Raw genomic sequence first — 23,844 nt, 5'->3', positions numbered from 1 at the left:
TGGCCCGTTTGGTCGTCTCCTGCCACTCACTGTGGGCTTTCAGGTGCTCCCTCTTGATGGCACCCCATGTGGAAGAGACGGATGGGGGGATGAGCTGTGCTGGTCTGGGACCATATGACCGCAGCCTGGGGGCTGGCCCAGTGTCCTTGCCATCACCAGGAGGGACCTGGTGGGGAATGTCCTGCCCACCCATGTCATGGTGAGGGGGCAGGCTCCCAACACCAGGAGGACCCCTCCTTGGTCATCCCTTCAGAGGAGGTCAAGGACATGTAGGACAACATCTCCCTGTCCCCAGGAGACTTGGGAGAAGAGGAAATCCTTGGTGACCACACAACCGCCTTTGCAGCCTCTGCTCTCCTCTCTGTTAGGTCTAGAGAGCGCAGGTGCTGGATGACTGGCACCTCAAAGGTCACAACGACAAGAGCTGCAAGGACACCTTCAGATCCTGATCCCATCCCATCGGCCCTCCCGAAGGCTCCTTGAGCCAGTGTCCCACCTTCCAGGGAGGGCTCCTGGTTGGAGGCTCAGTGTCCCTGATGACATACAAGGTCAGCTCCATGGGCTACTCCATGAACCCTCGACGCCCCTCTCTCTGGCCAGTGCCTGGCCCAGCCATGGGTCAATGGCCACCCCCAAACTCAAGAATGGACTGTTTCTTTCCCAGGGGTTATGGAGACACACACACACACACACACACACACAGAATTTGTCCTCACACTTTTCAAAGTTTATTCATCTGCTTATAGTACCTGTTCTTCTTTATCTTGATGATGCAGTCCTCCTTTCCCATATCAAGGTGGGGTTTCAAATATCACTAAGGATTTTCTCACAATATTGCTCTAAGGAGGGCTTAAAAATTCATCACAAGAAGTCTAAGGGGTAGTCCAATCCTACCGGGGGGGTACTTATGATGCGCCTGGGGATGGCACCACAGTGCCACTTCCCAAGTATCTTGCAGTGGCATAGAGGAGAAATAAAATTGATTTTCCCCCTATCCCTGTGAAACTCACCTATTGAGTTTCACAGGGCTCGGCCAGGGGGGTTACAAGCCTAACTTTATGCCTGCAAAATGTCCCAGTCCCAGTGCAAAAGGGTTGTGAAATCTGCCTAAAGGCAGTTCTCCACCCCCCTGGAATACCCCTTCAGATGCCAGAGCGGGCTCTCAAGCTGGAAAAATGTTCCTGGAGAGGCACTGATGGTGCACAGGGCTCATGTTGCTGCATCAATCCCCAGTGCCAGTGTAAATTGCCCTGCACTGGTGTCTGTGCCACTCTGGATGGTCCAGCACTGGGGTCACACCAACTCCTATGCAGCTCCATCCCCCCCCCCCCAGGATCACATTCCTTCCTTTAGTTGGCCCAAGGATGGTCTTATGCTTGACCAACTTAGGGAATTCAGATCTGGGCATTTTGTTTGCATTGAATTTGTCTGGGAGCATTAACCATAAATTGGCATTTGATAAAGCTAAACAGAATTCAGGAGCAATTCTACATTTCTTCCATTCTAAAGGTGGAAGATATATATCAGGTGATGTTCTGACCATTAATTTAAAAGTTATTCCCCTCCTTTTATTTGGTGCCTCAATTTGGATAAGCTCCCTAACTGAGGACTTGGATCTCCTTGTTAAATTTCGTCCAAGGCTTGTGAATGCCCCATATTGTGAAAAGTCACAGGAAGCATGAGATTTATGCTCTGGTTAAGAAATGTATTATGAGTCTTGACTGTCAAAGTACCAGATACATGCTTATGATATGTGAGGGCCTTCTCTCTGGCTAGGTTAAATGCTAATCCTCACATTCACCAGGGGAGATTTATGATTATCCCATACTGAATGACTCTGTCCATGCCTTTTCATATCCTCCTCGAGTGTCCATTTTATGAGGATACTTTATCTGTAGCCAATTGTTTTCAGTCCTTTCATCCTTTAAGTTATAACTATTTCTGATGTTCAAGAGCATTGTCTCATGGAGCTTCAATGGAGAAAGGAAAGGTAAACCACCTAGCAGAATAATATTGCCCAGAAGCTTATTATGAGCCAAAGATCTAAATGCAAATTTCCCCTAGGCTTAGTTTCCAACTGGAGCTCATCACCTGGTCCTGTATATAAATATATAAATATATAAAAATTCAGCAGCTGCACACTCCTGAAATGTTCTGAGTGTCCTCACCTTCCCTCAATGCTAATAAAATGTGTACCAAATTCCTAGGCTCCAGTGAGAAACTGCTGTGAATTAATGAAGGGCAAATGCTTTTAAATGGCATGAAATTGGCCTAGAACTGTTCTGTTCTTAATGAGATGGCAGCTGTTGTGGACTGGGAAGGGCAGCCATAAAGGAACTAGAAAAGATCCTTAAGTGTAAGGATATGTTGCTGATGACCAAGATTATGCATACTATACTTTATGCTGGTCATTGGCCGTAACAAGTAAACAAAAAAGCTTACTATACTATTCCCCATTACTATGTATGGGTATGAACACTGGACAATAAAAAGAAAGCTGACAGGAAGAAAGTGATTCATTTGGAATGTGGTTTTGGGGGCGAGATTTATAGATACAGTGGACCACCAAAAAGGCAAATAAGTGGCTTCTAGATCACCCTTAACCCATAAGTCAGAAGCAAATTGGCGGCACTTACAACAAAAAGATGGCAAGGTCTCTCAGTGCAATCCTAAGGGGGAGGTAGTAAACATGTGTCCAAGAATGGCGCAGCTGGGACACCTTTTGAGCACTTGCTGCCTTGGCACAGCAAGCCAGAAATGAAATTTTAAGATAGCCCTGTGAAACTGCTCCATGCCCCCTTTGCACCAGGGAAATGCTGTCGCGGCAGCTTTGCTAGCATCCATGAATGGTGCTGCCGGGCAACTCCCCAGCACTGGAGTAGGTGGCTCTGTGCTGGCATTAGTGCCAATTTAGCCAGCACAAGTGGCACAGATGCTGGCACTGAGGTCACTCTGGCTCCAAACCCCTTTTGCGCCCCCTTCAGGATTTCTCTGCCCCAATGCACTCCTAAACAGGGACACACCCTTCAAAGTGCTTGACTTTAATGGGCTTAGAAAGAAGTAGATCGGCTTAGGACTGCACTTTAGATCTTCACGTAGCATTTAGCCAGCACACATTTAAGTTAGGCAAGGGGTCTAAAATTCTGATAACATTTATTATGTGAGAATTGATTGATCAAAACATACTAATCCCACCAATCTATTTGTTATTGGATACGGACCCTTATATTTCCTGGAAAATGGCAGTGTTTGGCCTGGCGGCCCAGAAAATCAGGGCAAAGCAAATTAAGAAAGGTGGTAAAGCTGGATAGAGCTGAATGGGCATATTTTAATGTCTTAATTTCCGTATTCTTTTAATGATTCTGGTTTTGTATATTTTTACTTGTTATATTGCTTTAGATTGTAATGGCCTATGGCCTTATACAATAAACTTGACCTGGCCTACTAATCCCACCACTACAGTTGATTCCCTAACTACAGCATAGAAGTATACAGAGAGGTGTTCTAGCTACGTTTCAGCAAACCTGGTGATTCTATTACACATGGAAGCTTAGTAATTCTTTGACTTATAGTATCTATGATACCTAATATGAATGCATATAAATTCTTTAGAACTGATCATTAGCATGCATTCAGACAAATAATCATGCATTCACCATGATGCCCAGTTTGCCATTCAGGTTATAAGACACTTATAAATCAATACATGTTTATGGACTGAAAATGTTCAATTCCCATGGCCATTCTTTCTTTTAAAATATTTAATAATTTGTTACTTCAGCATGTTCTAGGAGAGAAGGATTAGACTTAGGGCTGTGCATATTGATATACCCGAACCGAAAATAAGCCGGAAAAAGCCGTTTCGGTAAATTTCAGGTTCGGGTTTACTGAATTCCAAAACCTGGGGGGAAAGCCAAAGCTGAATTGGCCATTCGCCCAAAAACCTGGTAATTATCCAGCTTTTTCAGGTCCTCCCCAGGCTTTGCGAAGCTCCTGGGGGGTCATTTTTGAGGTAAAGCCCCCACACTTGCAGTGTAGCTTGCAAAGACTATCCTTGCAAGAACCCCCAAGTTTGGTGAAGATTGGGTTGGGGAGTCCAAAGTTATGGGGTCTGGAAGAGGTCACCCCTCCCATCTCCATAGAGAAACATTGGAAGTCAAGAGATTCTCTGTTCATTCGCTAATCAGCTAATGCTTGTCTGTGGAGGAGGGAGGGGCAACCTCTTCAGAGCCCATAACACCAGACCCCCTGACCCAATCTTCACCAAATGTGGGAGTTCTTGCAAGGAGAGTCCCTGCAAGCCACCCTGCAAGTTTGGGGGCTCTACCTCAAAAAATGCTCCTCAGGGCCAAAGTTTTTCGGGAAACCCAAAAATAAACCAAATTCTTGTATTTACCAGAATGGGAATTCAGCTTATTTCGGGTTTCCCCAAAAAAATTGGGCCTAATAAACCCGAACCAGAATTTTAACAATTTTTTTTCACACCCCTAATTGGACTGTCCTATGTAAAATTATGCATTATTTAGATAGTAATCTCCTTTTGTTCTAGTAGAATAAGAAAATACATTCCTACTTAAATTGTCTGATTGTTATGCATCATTTTGCTACATGTTCATTTTAATTTTAGGTTAGCAACATCAGACATTGTGGAACATTAAACTTTAGGGTCCCTGTTACAGGATACGACATCTCTACTACACTCAGCCAGAATTAAGGCTTTAACTTTTCTACTTGTTGAATGTATGCATTTGTAGTATACATGTGTAAAGACACAGAAATTACATCCCAGCTCATTATGTAAAGCACTTTCTCTTATGGGTTTCCCTGAGTCAGCTACAACCTTTATATAATGAGATTGACCCAAATTATAACATTTAATGAGGACATTATGTTTGAGGTTATTTTTATTTGCTTTGTGGCCTGAAGCTTTCGTCACACTGCCATCATGTTGCCACAATACTGCCAAACTTTCTTCTGCAGCTTCAATAAAAGCAGCATTTATTTATTTTTCAAAATTGAGACCAAAAACAACAGAATGCATTATGGATTTTATGAATTCGGTGACCTATTTTTGTCATTGGTAGGATACACATTTGAGATCATACAAATACTGTGTTACTCTATTCTCCATCACTGGATATATTTAGTATGAAATATGTCATAAACATCACTGTGTGTTATAGAATATATTAATTATACTTGACTGTGCAAACAGACTAGATTAGGACAATCATGATACCCACAGAGATGTAAAATTTCCAGAAATTTTGAAGCCACAGGGGGAAAAACCCCTATGTGTGGGGGGGTTGTGGAGATGACCCAGAAATTTTGGGGGAAATGGAAATATCCTACCAAACCTCAACTAATTTTACTTCTTTTACAACATAAAGTACATCATTTATGATGTACTTAACATATACAATTTCAATATTTGACATATTTATGTAATTTATGCCTTAGTTTTCTACAAGCAAAATTGCAAATATATCCAATACTTGAGAGAAAACTGATGCATCCTGTGCTATTTTAGCACACGTGCCTTAATTTTAGCTATCTGATTAGAGAGACCTAAGTTCTTAATGAAACTTTCAGTTTTCCTCTGAGGTGTTAATGCAGTTTCTATCCTACCTCCTTCTGATCTTTTCTCTCTCTCCTGTAAGGTAGGGCAATAAGCTACTTTTTACCCAGACTGTGGGTAAATATGCCACAGTGGTTTGAGGGAGAAGTGAAAAGGTCAGCCATGTAAGGTCAAAAGGACAATAGAAAGCATGTAACTGTTGAGAAGCAATGGAAGCCCTGCATGCTCCTTTCATGAAGATTAGTTATCCTTCTGGTGCAGAAATGCATCTTGGATTTAACAGCTGTATATCTCTACAGCATGCCCCCTTGTCTTTAAAAGCATTTGATTCATTCTAAAAGAGAAATTATTTAATAGGAGTTTTTTCAGCACTCCCCAAAATTTTTCTGTTGAATTCATGGAGGTGACCCAAAAGCATGGCTCCTGACCCAGAGCTGCTTCGGGCTCTGCAGTCCTCCCCCATCCACACTAAAATAGTCTCTTTAGTTGTTGTGCAGTCATTCGAACTACTTACTCTCAGAGAAAATCAGCACCCTGTTATAACCATAGCAAAAATGAATGAATTAAAAGCCAACAACTAGTACAGCTAGATTTAGGTCCAGTAACACCTTAGAGACCAACCAGATTTTTGAGGTATATGCTTTTGAGAGTCAAAGCTTTCTGCATCAAATACCTGTACAGTCATCCCCTCCTGTTTCAATAGTACCTATCCCTTATTTTAATCCTGACCCAGACATCTGCTTGATCAATTATCAAGAATCAATCAATAGGTCTGAATAAAAATTCTTATTTAGTTTGTTAGAGCAATCAGTGTAAATCCATTGAATGGCAGGAGGGGTGGTACTTTGTGGATTGTCAATGTCCTGTAAGGTTTGAACTTGTTATGGTGTTTCTCTTCTGATAATCATTAGCCATCTCTGGATGCAAAGATATGTCCTAGAGGTGACTGGGAAGCTATTCTGCATACTAAAAAAAAAGCATATAAATGCCATGAAATATATGTCCCAGGCATAAATTAAAAACCATGTAACTAGGGTTATGCAAAAGAGAGAGAGAGAGAGAGAGAGAGAGAGAGAGAGAGAGAGAGAGAGAGAGAGAGAGAGAGAGAGAGAGAGAGAGAGAGAGAGAGAGAGAGTAAATTCCGGGTTTATTGGGCCGGATCTTTTTTGGTAAACCCTGAATGAGCCGAATATCCATACCAATGAAGGGGTATTTCAGCTTTATTTCTGGGTTTACACAAAACACTTGGGTCCATTATAGTCTATGGAGATTTTTTCATGAAGCTCCTATGGGGGCATTTATGGAGATAGAGTCACCAAATTTGCAGTGTAGCTGCAAGGGACTCTCCTTAGATGGACACTAAAGTTTGGTGAATGTTTGGACAGGGGGTCCAATTTTATGGGCCCACAAAGTGGTCACCCCCATCCTCCAGGCATTTGCGAGCCGAGCTGTCCATCGGTTTTCAGGTTCAGAAGTTCAGCATTGCCGAGGACTGGCAGAAAGAGACAATTGGCAGGCTGGTGCCTCAAAGTCTGGGGGGCTCCCTTCGAATCCGGAGTGCATAGCATGATGTCCATGCAAATTATCTTCCAAACTGAGGAAAATGGCTTAAATGCAAGAAAAATAAGACACAGAAAACATTTATTTGGTGGCAAATGACATCCTGTGAACAGTCCTTTATTATAGTTATTAAAAAATCTGATTTCAAAAGATGGTCATGGTGCGGGGAAATTAAGCCACTACTCAGGCGGGCCTTCAGTTTTCAGGGGCGGGTGATATTGGAGCCAGCCATGGTAATGGACCACGAGTCACATTTCAGGAGCTGCAAGATTGCGGCTGGATGATATGGAATTAATATTCTGAGGAAGCCTACGAAACAAGATAAAACCGAAGTCTTGTCAATTGGGGTGTTAGCCCAGATTTTTACCACATCAGGGGATTTACCCGAGCCAATTTTGTAAAGAAAATCACATCACTTTGAAATACGGAGCTGCAAAGCACAAGTTTTTAAGGAGTGGTAGTCTGATTGGATAAGACTAACCAGCTGACTCGGAAGCAAGTGCATCTTCGTCACGGCGCATAGGATCCATGCAGCCACAGTGAACTCATTGTTTGGAACATCTTGACAAGTTTTTTTCCAATATAGTTAGAATTTATTATGGGATGTTTGTTCCACTGAGTAAGATGGAATTATAAGAACATATTGTCACAGAAGTGTATTTCCGTGCATATGCATTATCCTGTAAAAGTATATAATAGCTTTTCAACATATTGTATTTTATACATTCTAAGAGTGTGTATGACAGTTTACCTTGTATGTTGAGTATACACACACATATATATGAAGGTTTTCCTCTTAAGAAGTAAAGCACATAAGAATTAAGTATATTGGTGGCTGCGTACTGAATAATTCCTTAACCGGTGTTGCATAATCTTCTATTTAGTATGCTCCTATTGCTTGAAAGTCATGACCAAGGCAGCTTTTGTGAAGGAGATTACTAATCTACGTGGGTGAGCAGTCTTTTTCAGAACAAAGCCCATTCAGCAGCTGTTGAAGCTGGGGCTTTTTAGATGGAGTGTATATCCCTCCGGACAGTACTGGGTGACCCCCCGTCTTTTAAATGACCTTTCTGCCTCCAGGCTATCCTGATCCAGATCAACCCACTGAATGGTGATACATAGTTTGGTCAGACAAAGTTGGCTTAGATTACATGATTCCTACCTCAAAAGAGCCCCAACTATGGAGCCCTAACAAAACCAGTCAAAGATAGAAAAATGGGAGAAAGCACAAAGCTGTGCATCTGAGCAAAGAGAATAGCCAAAAACCCCAAACCCTGAATTTCTATTCAGGTTTTTTGGGAATCGCCTATTCGGCTTTAGGCAGATTCCCAGGTTTTGGTATTCGGTTCAGGTATATCGATATGCACAACCCTACATGTAACACTACAAAATTAATAAGATATGAGTATGGTGACTGGAGAGCTAGGCATGAGGGTGAAGAGTTACAATAATTCCATATTTGATTTTAAAGTGGATAACGTTATTTTCAATAACTATGCCACAGTGATAATACTGCTGCTAAATGTAATGCTTGCACGAGAATTCAAATTTTTGTACTTGTGCCCCACGAGACTATTTAGAAATATGACTATGTATCCATCTTCCAACCTGACTTATGTTTATATAGGGACTTTGTTATTAGGGACTTTAAACACTAATATTCACTTGAAACCATGAATATCTCCTCAATTAAAAAATTGAACCATTGTCCTGCATTTGGGTTGTGTTAAAAAAAATCGGGTTTGGGTTTATTGGGCCCAATTTGAAATAAGCTGAAAACCCATAATGGTAAATATTGGTATTCGGCTTATTTCCAAATTTACCAAAAAATTTGGACCCATTATAGTCTATGGGAAAAAATGCAAAGCTTCTGTGGAGGTGTTTTTGGAGGTAGAGTTCCCAAATTTTCAGGGTAGCTTGAAGGGACTCTCCTTGCAAGAACCATGAAGTTTGGGGAAGATTGGGTTGGGGGTCCAATTTTATGGGCCCCCAAAGGAGTCACTCCCATTCCCCATAGGAAAACATTTCAAAGTTCACATAAGAAGACACCAAACTGCCAAAAAAACCTCTCTTTAAATTCAGCAATGAGGATATGACGCACCCCCCTTTCAACCACTTCAATATCCCACTCTCTCAGCCCGACTGTATATACTGAGGGAAAAGCGTTGGCCTGAGTATATTTATGAGGAGATTATTTTCCTTCTCCTCCAGTCCCACACCAGTATTTACCTCAGAGAGAAATATTGCAAAGAGGCTTTTTTAACTTAAACAGACAAAACAGGGAAGTTTATTGAACAGAACTCACAGAGATTGATTTTCAAGGAAAAGGCAGAATTGGAGGGAAAACTCAAAGTCAGATTTATCTACACAAGATTACTTCAGAGAGATAGCTTAGATGTTTTCTTCAATCATGTTCCTTCAGTTCTTAGTTTCAAGCTTAGTTCTGTCCCTCAGAACTGTTACTCAAATTCAGATTCTCAGACTCTGTCCCCAGCCTAGCTCACAGGAGTGAAGGAAGTCTGAGTTCCTTTCTCTCCTCAGAGAACTCACAGAAGTTTGGGAAAATATCCAAAATCCCTCTTCTCGGTCTCTCTGATTACTCCACCTCAGTGGCTGTAATCCTCCACACCTCCCTGCTACCAGAATAGCTCTACCTCAGAGACTAATTCCCCTTGTGACCTGAGAATGGGCCCTCTCTAACCCAGTTCTCACTGCTGTCACTCCCACAGGTTGTGTGTGTATCAATAGCTTTGGCTTTAACAGAACCCTCAGGTTCACAGAGTACAGTCTGGCTTCTGCTCAGTTTCACTACCAAGCTCAAAATCTATCACAGCCTTCTCTGTATGGTTCCAATCTTAGGACTCCTTTCACAGGCTCCTCTCAAGCTTCCAATCTATCACAGCCCTCTCAGGCTGGGTCCCAAGCTTCGACTTCTTTCACAGCCTCCTCTCAGGCTGGGTCCCAAGCTTTGAATGCTTTCTGTCTCTCAGAGCTCAGAGTGTCAGCTCTCTAGCTCCGCCCACTCTTGGTCTGTCAGCTCTTGCTGCAAATTAACCCCTTATATGTCACAGCGGACAATGATGACAACAACAAAGCAGTGCCCCCCCCCCAAACAATCAAACCACCCCCTCCTTTCAGGTAAAAAGCCAGCAAGATCTGAAGCAGAAAAACCCCCAAAATTCAAATAATTCAACTTTGAAACAGCAAGCAGTGGAGAAATGGAAGCAAGCACACATGCACCCCCAATAATCAAATCACCCCCTCCTTTCAGGGGAAAACCAGAAAGATCTGAAGCAGAGAAAACCCCAAAATTCAAACAATACAACTTTGCACCAACAAGCAGTGGAGAAATGGAAGTAGGACCTCCCACCCAAAATAAACAAATCACCCGCTCAAACTAGCAACCCCTCCCACCACCACCACCAGCCAACAGGCCAAGGCCTGCTGGCTTCTAGCAAAATTGAGAAAATACAACAACTTGTGTAAATGAAGGATTTGAGATATCATCATTTTTCTATGTCTTCTCCCCCAGGCAGCAGGCAGGAAGGAATCCAACCCAAGCAGCAGGTTGTAATCCAGAAGATTAGGATGAGGCACCAGGATCCAGGATCACAGAGGAAGAATCAGGCAGCAGGAGCTAAAGCCAAGTTTTGCCACCAAACTCTCTGTCTTTAGCCAAGCACAGAAAAGTTTGAAAATAATCCCAGCCAAAACAACAAAACAAAACACCTTCTGTGATTGGTGAAAGAACACTGTTCTTCCTTACCTGGGTTCCTTTTGGCTACTGAGAATTCCTGGCCTTCGTCCTCTCTTGATTGTCCTCTGTTGCAATCCAGGTAGATTGCATCAACTGGCTTTGCACAATATTGGCCACATGGGAAGCTCCAGTGAGCCTTCCTACTGGCCACTCCAAGATGCCTGCTCCCTCCCTCCTGCTGCCCTGGAAAACCCGCCAGGGGGCAGGAATATGAAGAAAGGCGATAGCTCTCCTTTAAACACAACAAGGGCCACAAAATGGAGACTCCACAGAAGACGAATAGCCAAAACCTATTCTATTCAGCTTTTTCAGGAATCACCTATTTGGCTTCAGGCAGATTCCCATGTTTTGGTATTCGGTCGACCCGAAACCTGAATATTGGCAAAATGGCTACTTTTGGGTTTATTTACAGTTCGGGTATACCATATGCACAACCCTATCCTGAATATCAGCCATACCAATCAGTTTCTGCTGCTCTCAATGGATGTGCTGCTTACTGTATGTTCATTTCAGGCACTGATAACTGTGCACTAGTATAGACATAGTAGGCAGCAATGAGCCCAGACCCCAGTCATTATTACCATTGCAGCAAGAGAGGTTAAAAGATGAAAGTGGAGATGGTGACTTTCAAAATGGGGGAAACACCATAAGATCTGGTTCTAGCTCTGAAATGAAGAATAGGAATGGGAGACTCAAATTCAAATGGGGATGTAGGAATGGTAGACACCCATGTGATATGTATTTTAGAGGAATAATGTCTGCCCCATCATATTTTCCATCAATTTGTTTCTCTTTCCTTTTAAATCCATATCCTAGATATCACTCAGTTTGCCAGAGATTTCAGTAGATCCTAATATCTTCTAAGATTGTCAGAGAAAGTTTTTAAAAGTTCGAGCTCTTTTACCTTTCACATGCCGACATGTGCTACTTTATGGATATGCCTCTCATCTTTCTTATAAAATAGTGTTAGAATCTTGGAAACATTTTAACAATTTTCATAGGCTTATCATCCCAGGAGAGGGATGCAATTTTATCTGTCTTTCTCATCAAGTCATTAACATGAACCTCAGCAATGTAATCATACCAGGCTGGAATTGGGGTCATGCCATAAACTAGTTGATAAGAAGGCTTGATGACATGATGATGTATAGCTATTTCACAACAAAGCTTTTAACACATAATATCTGCCAAATTAATTATATTTAAAATTTCATTTGAAAATATTTCATTGTTATGGAAATTGGTGTTGAATGCTTTTGTGATAAGACACTCTTCTCAATGTTCTGCTGATGGACTTTACAAAGGACAAAAAAATTAAAATAAAAAAACAATCTCAATGGTAACGTGTTTTCTTATTTTTCTACTTAATGAAGGAGAAAAACTCAAGTGATGATTACATGTTTTCTTTTGTTCTTTGTGTATTTTTGTGATGGAGGGCTTTTCCGCACACTCAAATTACTCCTGATTTTCTTGAGGGTCAATCCATAACCATTGAAATTAATTTGGGCATGTAGTTCTTCAGCATGTCTGCCCTTTTCACAGTTTTTTTTTCTGCATGTGCCTTAAATAATCAGGATTTTCGAGGGGTTGTTGTTGTCATTGTTGATGTCACTGGTGGCATCACAACCCCTTTTCATTTTTTGGACATGCTTATATCAATAGATCAATATCATGGCTGCATTCATTTTAAAGGCACTAAAATATCAATATAACAATATACTGCTGTAGTGATTGATCAAGCAGGTTGTCTGAAATCCCAGTTTTCATTTTTTAAGTAAGTCTCTAGCCCTTTTCCTTGCGGAGAGATGCCTTTTCCCCTTATATCTCTGCAAGAGAAGAAGATAGAGTCTTAAAAAAAATGAAAACTGGGAATTCAGGCAACCTGCGTGACTGATCATTACAGCACTATATTGATATTTTAGTGCCTTTAAAATAAAAATGAAATAATTTGTGGGAGAAGAGGTGGGAGAAGAGGGAGTGATTGGACGGATGACAACAGTACAATCATCCAAAAGTTGGCTAGAGGTGCATGAGAGTGGGCAGGACAAAGAAAACCAAAACATTACACACAAGAAAAAAAGGTGACTCAAAATCATTTTCAAGAAAATGATTGGGTTAAAAGAGGGCTCAAAACAAACAGGAAAAAACAAGGGAAAGAAACAAAAAGAGAAGTGAAAACTAAAGGCACAAAATATGTGCAGAAATCAGGGGATAAACCGAAACAGTATGGGGCCAGAAGCAATGAAAGATTCATTTGGAATAACCTGTATTTTACAAGATACTGTTGTTTTTTTAAGCCATTGGAAGAAATCTTCTATTTGAAGTGTTGTATACTAATTGTATCCAGGCATACAATTATTATGTAATATTTACACCATACACTTTGGTCAAATATTCTTTTTGCTGATAGGGATAAATTCAAAACATGTTTGAACACTGTGTTCATTAAAATTTACTATATGCATTAACAGTACATCATAAATTAGAGGGGAAATGTTTTAATTTAGCACTGATAGTCCTATAAGAAATAATAAAACAGAATCCTCTTGCATTTAAAGAGTGTTCTAAAAGAAGAATGACTAGCATAAATAACAAGTGGGAACCCACAAGGACTTGCAGGGGGCATCTCTTTTCCTCCTCCCCCAATATTTCCTCTTTCCCTTTCCTGAAAGACCCCATAGCCTCTCCTCTTTTCCTGCTTCCTTCTCTTTTTTGGGGTTGCCAACCTACAGGTGGGGCCTGGAGATCTCCTGGAATCACAACCAGCTCCTGGAATCTCCCATCTACACAGATCAGTTCCCCCTTAGGGTTGCCAGTGCCAAGTTGGGAAATTCCTGGAGATTTGGGGGTGGAGCCCTGAAAGGATGAAGTTTGGGGAGGGAAGTGACCTCAGCAAGGTATAATGCCATAAAGTCCAACTTCATTTTCTCCAGGGAAACTGATCTCTATCATCAGGAGAGCAATTGTAATTCTGGGTGATCGCCAGTCCCCACCTGGGGGTTGGCAACCCTAGTTCCCCTGGAGGAAATGGTTGCTTTAGAATATGGGGTCTATGGCATTAAAGCCCTGTAAGGTCCCTCCCCTCCTCAAACCCACCCTCTCCAGTTTCCACCACCAAATCTCTAGGGATTTCCTAAACTGGAATTGACAACTCTATCTCCTTCCCACCCAACAGACAACCTACATTTATCTGCCCCTCTGTCTTCAGCTTTCCCTCTCCCCCTCCTCCGGCAGCCTCTAAGAACATAAGAACATAAGAAAAGCCCTGCTGGATCAGACCCAGGCCCATCAAGTCCAGCAGTCTGTTCTCACAGTGGCCAACCAGGTGCCTCTGGGAAGCCACAAGCAGGACGACTGCAGCAGCACTGTCCTGCCTGTGTTCCACCGCACCTAAGATAATATACAGAGGAAAACTGTGACCCAGTTGCATGGTGCTGGCCTCTGGGCCAGGCCCACTAGCATGGTAGGGAACCCTCAAGGACTTTTGGGGTGGCACCTCACTTTCCCCCGTATTCCCTCCCCACACAATTTCCACTTTCCATCTCCTGGCAACCCTCATATCTTCTCCAGTTTCTCTTATTCATTCTCTTCTTCTCAGCCATTCACCATCCTACCTTTTATCTGCCTCCCATCGTCAACTATATTTATTATTTATTTATATCATTTATACCCCACCTTTCTCTACAGAGAGGACCAAAGCAGCTGGGTATCAAACCTGAATCTCCCAGTTCCTACTCTAAAGATCTAACCACTACACCACACTGGCTTTCATAGGGTGGCTGCTTTTGAACAGTAGAAAGCAGCCACGCCTAGTTGAGTCATGCAATTTGGTTGGTATCGAATCATCCCAAGGTTGCTTCCTGGCCTCAAGAGAATGAGTGCTTTGGAGGGTGGACTCTATGTCATTCTATTCGGCTGAGGCCTCTCACCTCCCCAAACCCTGCCCTCCTCAGACTCCATCCCCAAATTTCCAGGAATTTCCCAAACTAGAACTGGCAACACTAGTCAGCCCAAAGCCAAAATAGTCTGGAAAGGACCCTGCCCTCTCCCCCTGACTTTTTACTCACATAAGCCCAGCCCAGAATACTGTGGCTGCCTAGCAACAACCACCGAGGGAATAGTTTCACTAGTGTCCTCTTGAAAGTGGACTATTTGTTCTATATTTTTATGGAAAGTTATTTGAGAATCTGGACTATTGTCATTCAGTCATCAGCATGGTCCCTAAGTATGTATGTCCCTTTTGACTTTGGATACAATATGGGAAATAATACAGAGGAATTAAAAAGGTGAAGAGAAAAATGGCTCATATATACAAATGCAGCCTTCCCATGTTCATGAAGAGGTGGTAAATATAACATAGACATACAGTGGGGGAAGCAATTTGTTAACAAGATAAAAATGAGACAGACATCCTACTAGCCAAGATACCTTCATATGATCCAATCAAAGAGCACACTTAAGTCCCTGTAATGTGTATCCATTTAATGCATGTTTATTTTTCCCTTTCCCCCAAAAATTACTCTCCCCACTTTATACACTTTTCCCTTCCATGCATGACCCCCCTCCCAAATGCTTTTTTAGTTATTACAGTGACTCTGGCTCAGAAACAGTCTGTATCTGCTTAATGGAGAACAATTCCACCTTGTTTGGGGAGGTGTGAAATCTACCCACTCCTTTTCCAAACTCTAACACTGACAGTTGCCTGTTCCTTCCTTGATGAGGTAATACCAACTGCCCATCAAAATACCCTCATCAATCTTAGGTGGGAGGTGGGCACTGTGCCAACAACTATAAAATCCAGGAACAAGGAACTTCTGGGTGCATTTCATTTGGAGCCACACAAATGACACCATGTGTTGGTTGGTGAAGATGTGCCCATCCATATCTCACTGACATAGTCTCTCATATCTGCTGGAAGTCCAGTTCATTTGAGCTAATGTCTGAAATGGCTACAGAAAAAGTCTTGGAATTGTCTTGACTTTCCCCCCTTTGTTGCTGCTTGCATAGCATTTGTGCTGTTCCCCATCCAAGCCTCTTTTTCCTTCTGTTTTTTATGTAAACATGAATTTTAGCTCGATGTGTTTTTCTTTGTTTATCCTAAATTCTAAATCTACTTTTTCATCATCTTTTTTTTCCTTCCTTCTCAAGTGAGAGTCTTTGCTAGTTAATTTTACATAATTTATGTGTTGAGGACTCCTGAGGTTCGTATTAAAGGTCCAAAGACATTTCTGGCTGCTTTTTGTTCACCGTTTATTTGGTGCCATATGCTGTATGTACCCAATCATTTCAACCCTTTCTATCTAACCAAAATTGGGGAGGAGTGCAAGAGAAGTTCATGGGAGAGGTGAAAGGGTACACTAGCTAACATTGCCCTGGGAAGCGTCTAGGAATAGTTTATCCCACCTGTTCAGCAACAGCCCCTTGAAAATTTCACTAGGAATTACCCATGACCAATTCTTTCTGAATGCTGCCCCATCTGGCACAATATCTTCATAACTGATGCAACTCTAAAGGGAGAAGATCTATGTCCAACCCTGCAATGAACCATACATTTAAAAAGATAAAAATAGTCCCCTGTGCAAGCACTGGGTCAATATTGACCCATGGGGTGATGTCATATCATGATGACATTTACTAGGCAGACTATGTCTCCCCTAGTTGTCTATACTTTAACCCCCGCCCCCAGCAAGCTGGGTACTCATTTTACCAACATAATTGTATTAAACAACAACATACATCAATTCAATATAAAGGATAGATAATTGGAAGGCTGAATCAACCTTGAGCCAGCTCTACCTGAACCTGACTTCTGTTGAGATCGAACTCAGGTTGTGAGCAGAGGTTTGACTGCAGTACTGCAGCCTACCACCCTGTGTCACGGGGCTCTTATGCGGAATTAACTCTTGGCTCCACTAGATGACTTTCTGTTCATAGGGCAGCTTAATATGTGCCAATCTTAATATGTGCCAATCTACTAACCTCCTTCAAAGAGATGGCTGAGGAGCTAGGCGTGCCACTGGCCTCCGAGAAAACAGAGGGTCCCACCCCAATTTTGACATTTTTAGGTATTGAACTGGACACAATTGCAGGCACCTCCAGGTTACCGGGGGAAAAACCTCTGGTGCTGCGTGCCTTGCTCACTTTGATGGGCAGTAAGAAAAAATACACCTTAAGGGAGATGCAATCCGTTATTGGCCATTTAAATTTCACCTGCAGAGTGATTGCTCCGGGCAGGGCATTCTGCGCCCATTTAAACAGGGCCACCCGGGGGGGGGGGTCACCGCTCCACACCATCGCATCAGAGTGTCCCGCAGCATAAAGAAGGACTTAAAAATTTGGGTGCAGTTTCTGGAGAAATGCAATGGTATTTCCCTCTGGCAGAGCTGCTTTGAGACTGGCCGGGACTTGCAAGTCCATTCGGACGCAGCCGGAAGCATAGGTTTTGGTGTTTATTTCAACGGCCAGTGGTGCTCCCAACGTTGGCCCGACAAATGGCTGGGGGCGGACATCTGCCGAGATCTGACCTTCCTGGAGCTATTCCCACTGGTCATGGCCGTATCTATTTGGGCTGGGCTTTTCATGAACAAAAGGGTCCGTTTCTGGTGCGACAATCAGGCAGTGGTGAGAGTCGTAAACAGGCAAACATCAAGGTCTGAAAGGGTTATGCGATTAGTGCTACACCTGGTTTTAACATGTTTGTCCCATAATATCACCTTTATAGCACAACATGTGTCTGGCTTGGACAACTGCCTAGCCGATGACATAGTTTGCTTGTTCATGCGCTAGTATCCTATGGCATTATTTGGATAATGCATTTTTATCTTTGGGTTTCCCTGAAGAATTTCCAGGTGATCACCACATCAATGTGGAAGTGCTTATATGTATTTTGCCTTTGCTTGTATATTAAATCTCATTTATTATCCCAGTAATTTGTATAGTTTGGGCATAGAGTGGTTTCTGACAAACAGCAAATGTAGACATGATGAGATTGGTTTGAGTTCTCTGCTATGAAGCATGTGGATTGAAGACTGGCCACTCCTCTCATTTTCTCTTTGCCTTCCTATATTTTATTTTTGTTACTTCCATAAAATATCTTATTTCTTCACTCTGTTTTATTTTTGTTGGCTGGTGATGTTGATCTCAGTATTTGATCTCTCTGCATCTAATTTAGTTCATATTCCTTGTCATGTCTTTGCTTCATTTGATTTTCTTAGTTTTTCAGCAGTTAACAAATCAGCTGTTCTCCATGACTTTTATGTCACCCACTCTACATAGCCTTTTTTCTATTCATGTTCTCAAAAAAACTTGAACTTCTGTTGATATTGCTCCCAAGGTCTTCTTTCTTACGCCTTCCCTAGCCTTTCCTTGCTCCTGTATCCTGCTAGTTATAAGGGTGGAGTGGAGTAGGTTTCTCTTCTCATCATTCTGGCAGTTAAATTCTTTATTTTCTTTTCCTTTTTCTAGTTTTGAACTTCAAACTGTTCATTTCTTTTTCTTTTGAATCTAAAACTGTTGTGATGTATTGTCTCCTTTTTCATCCTTCCTTTCTGATTTTGAGTGGTCTAATTTTGAGTGATGTTTTTTCTTTTCTTTATTGTGATTTTACATGCTATTGACTGATTCTGAAGCTTCCGTTTAGTATTTTCTCTTTCTCTTAAATTATTTTGCTTTATCCCAGTCATCTTATTTTCCCACTCATCCTGCTGGTCACATTTTAGATCTGATTATACGTGCAACTTTCCATAGTTTTCAGTATGTGCCTTCCCCATGGCAACCCCATAGGACTTTCAAGGCAAGAGATGTTCAGAGGTGGTTTGCCTTTTCCTGCGTCTGCATGGACTGAGAGAGTTCTGAGAGAACTGTGACTGGCACAAGGTCACCCAGCAGGTTTCATGTTGAGGAGCGGGGAATGAAACCCAGTTCTCCAGCTGGTTTGGAATTTTGGACTGGGGTGCCATCACTACGCTGATGATACCCAGCTTTGTCTGCTGATGGCTGGCTGGCTGGCTGGGTCCCAGATCTTTTGGCCAATTGCCTGGAGGCTGTAGTAGGATGATTAAAACAGAGTTGCCTGAAGATAAACCCATCAAAGAAGGAGGTCCTGTGGATGGGCAGGGATGGTTAAGGTTGGGTGAAACCTTTGCCGGCCCTTGATGGAGTGCAGCTGATGTTGTCTGCCTGAGTCAGGAGCCTGGGGGTGATCCTCAGTGCCTCCCTTTAGTTGGAGGCCCAGGTCACTAATGTTGCTAGCCTGGCTTTTTTCCATCTACGCCAGGTTCTTATACCCCGCTTTTCTCTACCTTTAAGGAGTCTCAAAGTGGATTACAATCAGTTCCCCTTCCCACAACAGACACCTTGTGAGGTAGGTGGGGCTGAGAGAGTTCTGAGAAAACTGTAACTAGCTCAAGGTCACCCAGCAGGCTTCATGTGAAGGACCGGGGAATCAGACCTGGTTCTCCAGATTAAAGTTTACCACTCTTACCCACTACACCATACTGGCTCTCAATAAATAAAATGTTGTTGTTGTTGTCCACCGCTCTTAACTACTAAACTATGCTGGCCCTCCCCACTTACTGGTCCCGCTAGCCGCCTTAACAAGGCCTAGACCAGTGATTGAAGACACCAGAAGTGTCAGATAAGAATGTTAAGTTTCGTTTCTTCATTAGAGATCATATAGCTGTCTAAGTAAACTCCTTAAGACCACGTTAATAGGTTATGCAAATGGTTGTATACACACACACACACACACACACAAATCTAATGTGTATTGGCTCTGATTGTTATACGTAATGCTGATTAGTGCCCTTCATGCTAAAGTCTATAAAACACGATGTCTTTCTTTGTTCTGGGTGGAAGGCTCTGACGCTTTTTAAGGGCATCTCCACACGCGCTATTCTTTTATTGGCTAATAAAAGAACTGTTTGATCCTGATAACCTCTCCTGAATTACTTTATTGGGCAATTGAGGTAATTGAGGCATATCAGAACCAACCCACCAAACAGTAGCAAAACAGAAGACGACCAGTGATCTGAAGATGGTGCAATGGGCACCATCTGTCTCTCCCTATGAGTGGACAATGGAAGCTGATGGAATGGGGGGAGAGCTGAATAAAAGCCCTTAGGGCAGTGGGGAGTGAGTCTGGCTGAGTGAAGCTGTGGCAGAAACGCAGCTTAATGCTGCCTGGGAAAAGGTCTAATTATAATGAAGGAACCCAAATGCCTGAACAGGGAAATAATTCAAACATTCAACTGAAAATAAACTTTGTAACTCCAACATACCCCAACATTCAAACCATAAATAAAAGTTAACTTCTTGTCTATTCAACTCCTGGGGGCAGAGCTTGCTGTTTTCTATGGGGACACGTTCCCCATTTTTCAATTTAAATTGCTTTTATTTTCTTCACGGCAGCTGGGCATCCACCCCTCCCCCACTTCAGGAATAGGATGCCCATCTTCTAGCAAATGAAGACTACCAAGAAACTGCTGAAGAGCTCACTAGCAGTTCTTACCTACCCATGAGCTTTACCTAGCTTTGAGCTTGCTGTCTCTCAGATAGAGCGCACAAAATTGTCAGTTCATGATCAATTAGTCCCCTGCCAGCAGCTTGAAGTCCTAACCCCCACCTCTTTTTGTTCCAACTGGAAGTAATAGTTTTATTTATTTTTATATAAGGTAATCTTAATGAGCAAGTACTGTTCATCCATGAAATAAATCTATGCATTTGTGGAGCTAAAGCATTTTTATTTATTTTTTATTGTGAAGAGTGGGACAGATAGTATACAAAGACACTATTCAGTGTGTAGGCAGATAGGAATGTTAGTACCAGGCAGTTAGCTCTCTAAAGAATGTTCCTTTGGCAGTGGCTGGTTGGCTAAAAATGAGTGGATTAAATGAATTTTAAAAGTTTCTGGCCTGCAGTTCTAAAGTGATAAGAAAAGTTGGCTGTTCAACATAAGCTTCCAGTTGTGTATTCTGGGTGTGCTTGGTTCCTCCTACAGCTATGGCTTTGACTGATGTTTTTACATAGGACAAAGTGGCTGTTTATTACTATTGACTGTTGAGGGCCGTGCTATGAAATGCATTCTGTCAATGGAATGTAACTAAACTTGGCATTTTAAAGCTCTGCTGTTGCAGTAGCTTAGTTTTCCTGGGATTTCTATGCGGCAAGACCAGTGCTGAAGCTCCTGGTTCAAGTTGAAAATGTTACATAGGAAGACGTACCATGTAAAGGTCAGATTTGACTGGGGTTTAGAGGGCATTGTAATTATCACCAACCACGTAACATAACCTTTTTGCCACATGTAGGAGCCTGATGATAATGTTTAATATTTTGTTTGTTTTAAAATGTACATTCTCTTGTGCTTGTATAATTGTGCTTGTATAAATGCATGGCTTATCGAACATGAGGAAGGACAGTACATTGTGCATAGTATAGTTATTGTTTCCTTCAGGAATGAATAAGAACAATGGAATCAAATAGCTCTTTAAAATATTCAGTTTAATTATTTTGGGTTGCAAAAGGGATTCTGTATGAATGAACGTTCATCAGTCATTGTACAATACCAATAATAAAGAACTAGCATAGTTATTCCCATTTGTGTTTCCCAAATGGATGAAACTCGGGGATTTAATTAATTCAGGTAGGCTCTTTTATAAATCACAATGTCAGTATATCTTTATATCTTTATTTTTATTATAATTGGCAATAAGTTCTATTCACTTATCTCTGGCATTTCTCTGACAGTATTTCATGTATCTGTTTCATCTCAGGAACTCCAGAAAGAAATTGAAACACACACTGACATCTTCCACAGCTTGGATGAAAATGGGCAGAAAATCTTGAGGTCTCTGGAAGGATCTGATGATGCAACCTTGTTGCAGAGACGCCTGGATAGCATGAACTTCAGATGGAGCGAACTTCGGAAAAAATCTCTCAATATTAGGTAGGTCTCAAACAAAGGGTGCTAAAGTGCTCAGGTTGTCAGTTTAAGAGAGGTAGTCATGTTGGTCTGTGCTTTAAAACAAGTGTTTTTGTTTGTTTCACAGTAATTTAAGAATGAGCATGTAAAAACAACAACAGTTTAAGTAGTCTTACAACTCATTCCTCAAATGTGCTGGCGGCCGCGGCGAAATGCCTTAAAAAACCAACGAAGGCCTCCACCAGCGCAGGGGCCCACACCGCCGGCACCCAGACAGCACACGCCAGCGTGAGTGGCCCCAGTGCCGGCATGCAGGTCCGGACACCCATCCCCAGATGACGACGTGGCAGCAATGGGCCCGGCCGCCACCGCAGCCTCCCGCCGGCCTCCAGACACCGTCACAGGCCACAGCTAACGGCACCCCAGGAGGCGTTCCCGGGGCGATTTGCTGGCTTATCTCCCATGCAACCCACCGCTGGGTTGCCTCCTAAGCCCGGTGCAGGCATTCCTGAAAGGAATGCACTGTTAACTGGCATCCAATCTTCCTCTGAAATGTACACCTTTAATAATACTGCTAGATATGGATTCCCATCACATCATCATCAAAAGAATGACTTATACTATATAGCTAGGGTGATAAGGACAATATAGCAATATAGATATCTATCTAGCAAAGATGCTCTCTGAGAACACTAATTGTGTATTAGTAATTATGAACTATGCCCTGACCTGGATAGCCCAGGCTAGCTCAGTCTCGACTGATCTTGGAAGCTAAGAAAGGTTGGCTCTGGCTAGTATTTGGATGGGAGACCTCCAGGGACTACCAGGTTCATGATGCAGAGGCTGGCAAACTACCTCTGAACATCTCTTGCCTTGAAAACCCTACTGGGTTGCCATAAGTCAGCTGTGACTAACAGCAAAATATATATGAACTGCAGGTACAGTTAGAGCAACCTTTGAATTTCTACTCCTGAAGAAGCAAGCCACTATTTAGTGTAAAAAATCAATAAAAATTTGGCAGTAGGAGCTGCTATAGGGAAAAAAACTTCAGCAAAACTGCCTTTTCCCATGTGGTACAAATAATTAAACATTAATTATTATCTTGGAATTTACACTAGAGACTATTTCTGTACTTTGTATAAATGGGAGCACAGCATTGCAATATGACAACTGTGTCATAAACCTATTTATTTATAAGTATGAAGTGTAAGCAGGGTGTGACAGGACTTGCAGGGACATCACTTTCCCCTCCCCCACTCTTTCCCTTCCTTGAAAGCCTCCATAGCTTCTCCCCCTTTCTTGGTTCCTTCTCTCCTTCCCACCCATCAGCCAACCTACCTTTATCTGCCCTTCATCTCCACCTTTCCCTCCTTCCTCCCCCCTGACAGCCTCCCTCCACCCTGGAAAACTCTGACCAGGTTGTGTGGTGCAGGATAAGCCATGCACAGTGGAGTGGTGGGAAACCTGCAGGGACTTGTGGGGGTACCTTATTTTCCCCTGTATCCCCTCTTTTCTTCCCCTTGCAGCCCCCACATTCTCACCATTCCCTGCTCCTTTCTTAAAATCTACCCACCAAGCAACCTACCTTTTATCCGCCCCATCTTCAGTTATTATTTATTTACTTCATTTATATCTTTTCTCTGCAGCTTACACCATGCCCCTCTCCTTAATTTTATCCTCACAACAACCCTGTGAGGTAGGTTAGGCTCAGTATATGATTGGCGCAAGGTCACCCAGTGAGGGAGGGGGGTTGAACCTAGGTCTCCCAGATCCTAGTCTGAAATTCTAACCACTGCACCACACTGGCTTTCATTCAGTAGCTGCTATTGAATAGTAGCAAAACCATATATTCAGTATATGCAATTATACTCCAATAAGTCATCCCCCAACAAACAATAAATACAAAAAACATCTACAATAGCTGCATAATTCCTCGCCTGTTTGACATCTGATGAATGAGCATTTTGCTGTAAAAGAAAGAAACAATATTAGATAGAAACATTTATATACTTACCTGTTAATCATATTTGG

At 42.3% G+C, this 23,844-nt stretch overlaps 1 protein-coding gene across 2 annotated transcripts in view; it reads left to right on the top strand.

Moving 5' to 3' along the window:
- DMD (dystrophin) overlaps positions 1-23,844 on the top strand; it is a 1,354,185-nt gene that overhangs the window by 1,062,583 nt on the left and 267,758 nt on the right. For both annotated transcript variants that reach the window (XM_056862020.1, XM_056862019.1), the window contains one exon: positions 21,665-21,837. In XM_056862020.1, coding sequence (XP_056717998.1) covers positions 21,665-21,837 — 173 coding nt within the window. The remainder of the gene's footprint in view (positions 1-21,664; positions 21,838-23,844) is intronic.

Source organism: Euleptes europaea, chromosome 16 (genome assembly GCF_029931775.1).
Source record: "Euleptes europaea isolate rEulEur1 chromosome 16, rEulEur1.hap1, whole genome shotgun sequence".
NCBI classification, from domain to species: Eukaryota; Metazoa; Chordata; class Lepidosauria; order Squamata; family Sphaerodactylidae; genus Euleptes; species Euleptes europaea.
The sequence above is the reverse complement of the archived record's forward strand: the minus strand, read 5'-3'. Positions and strand labels throughout refer to the sequence as shown.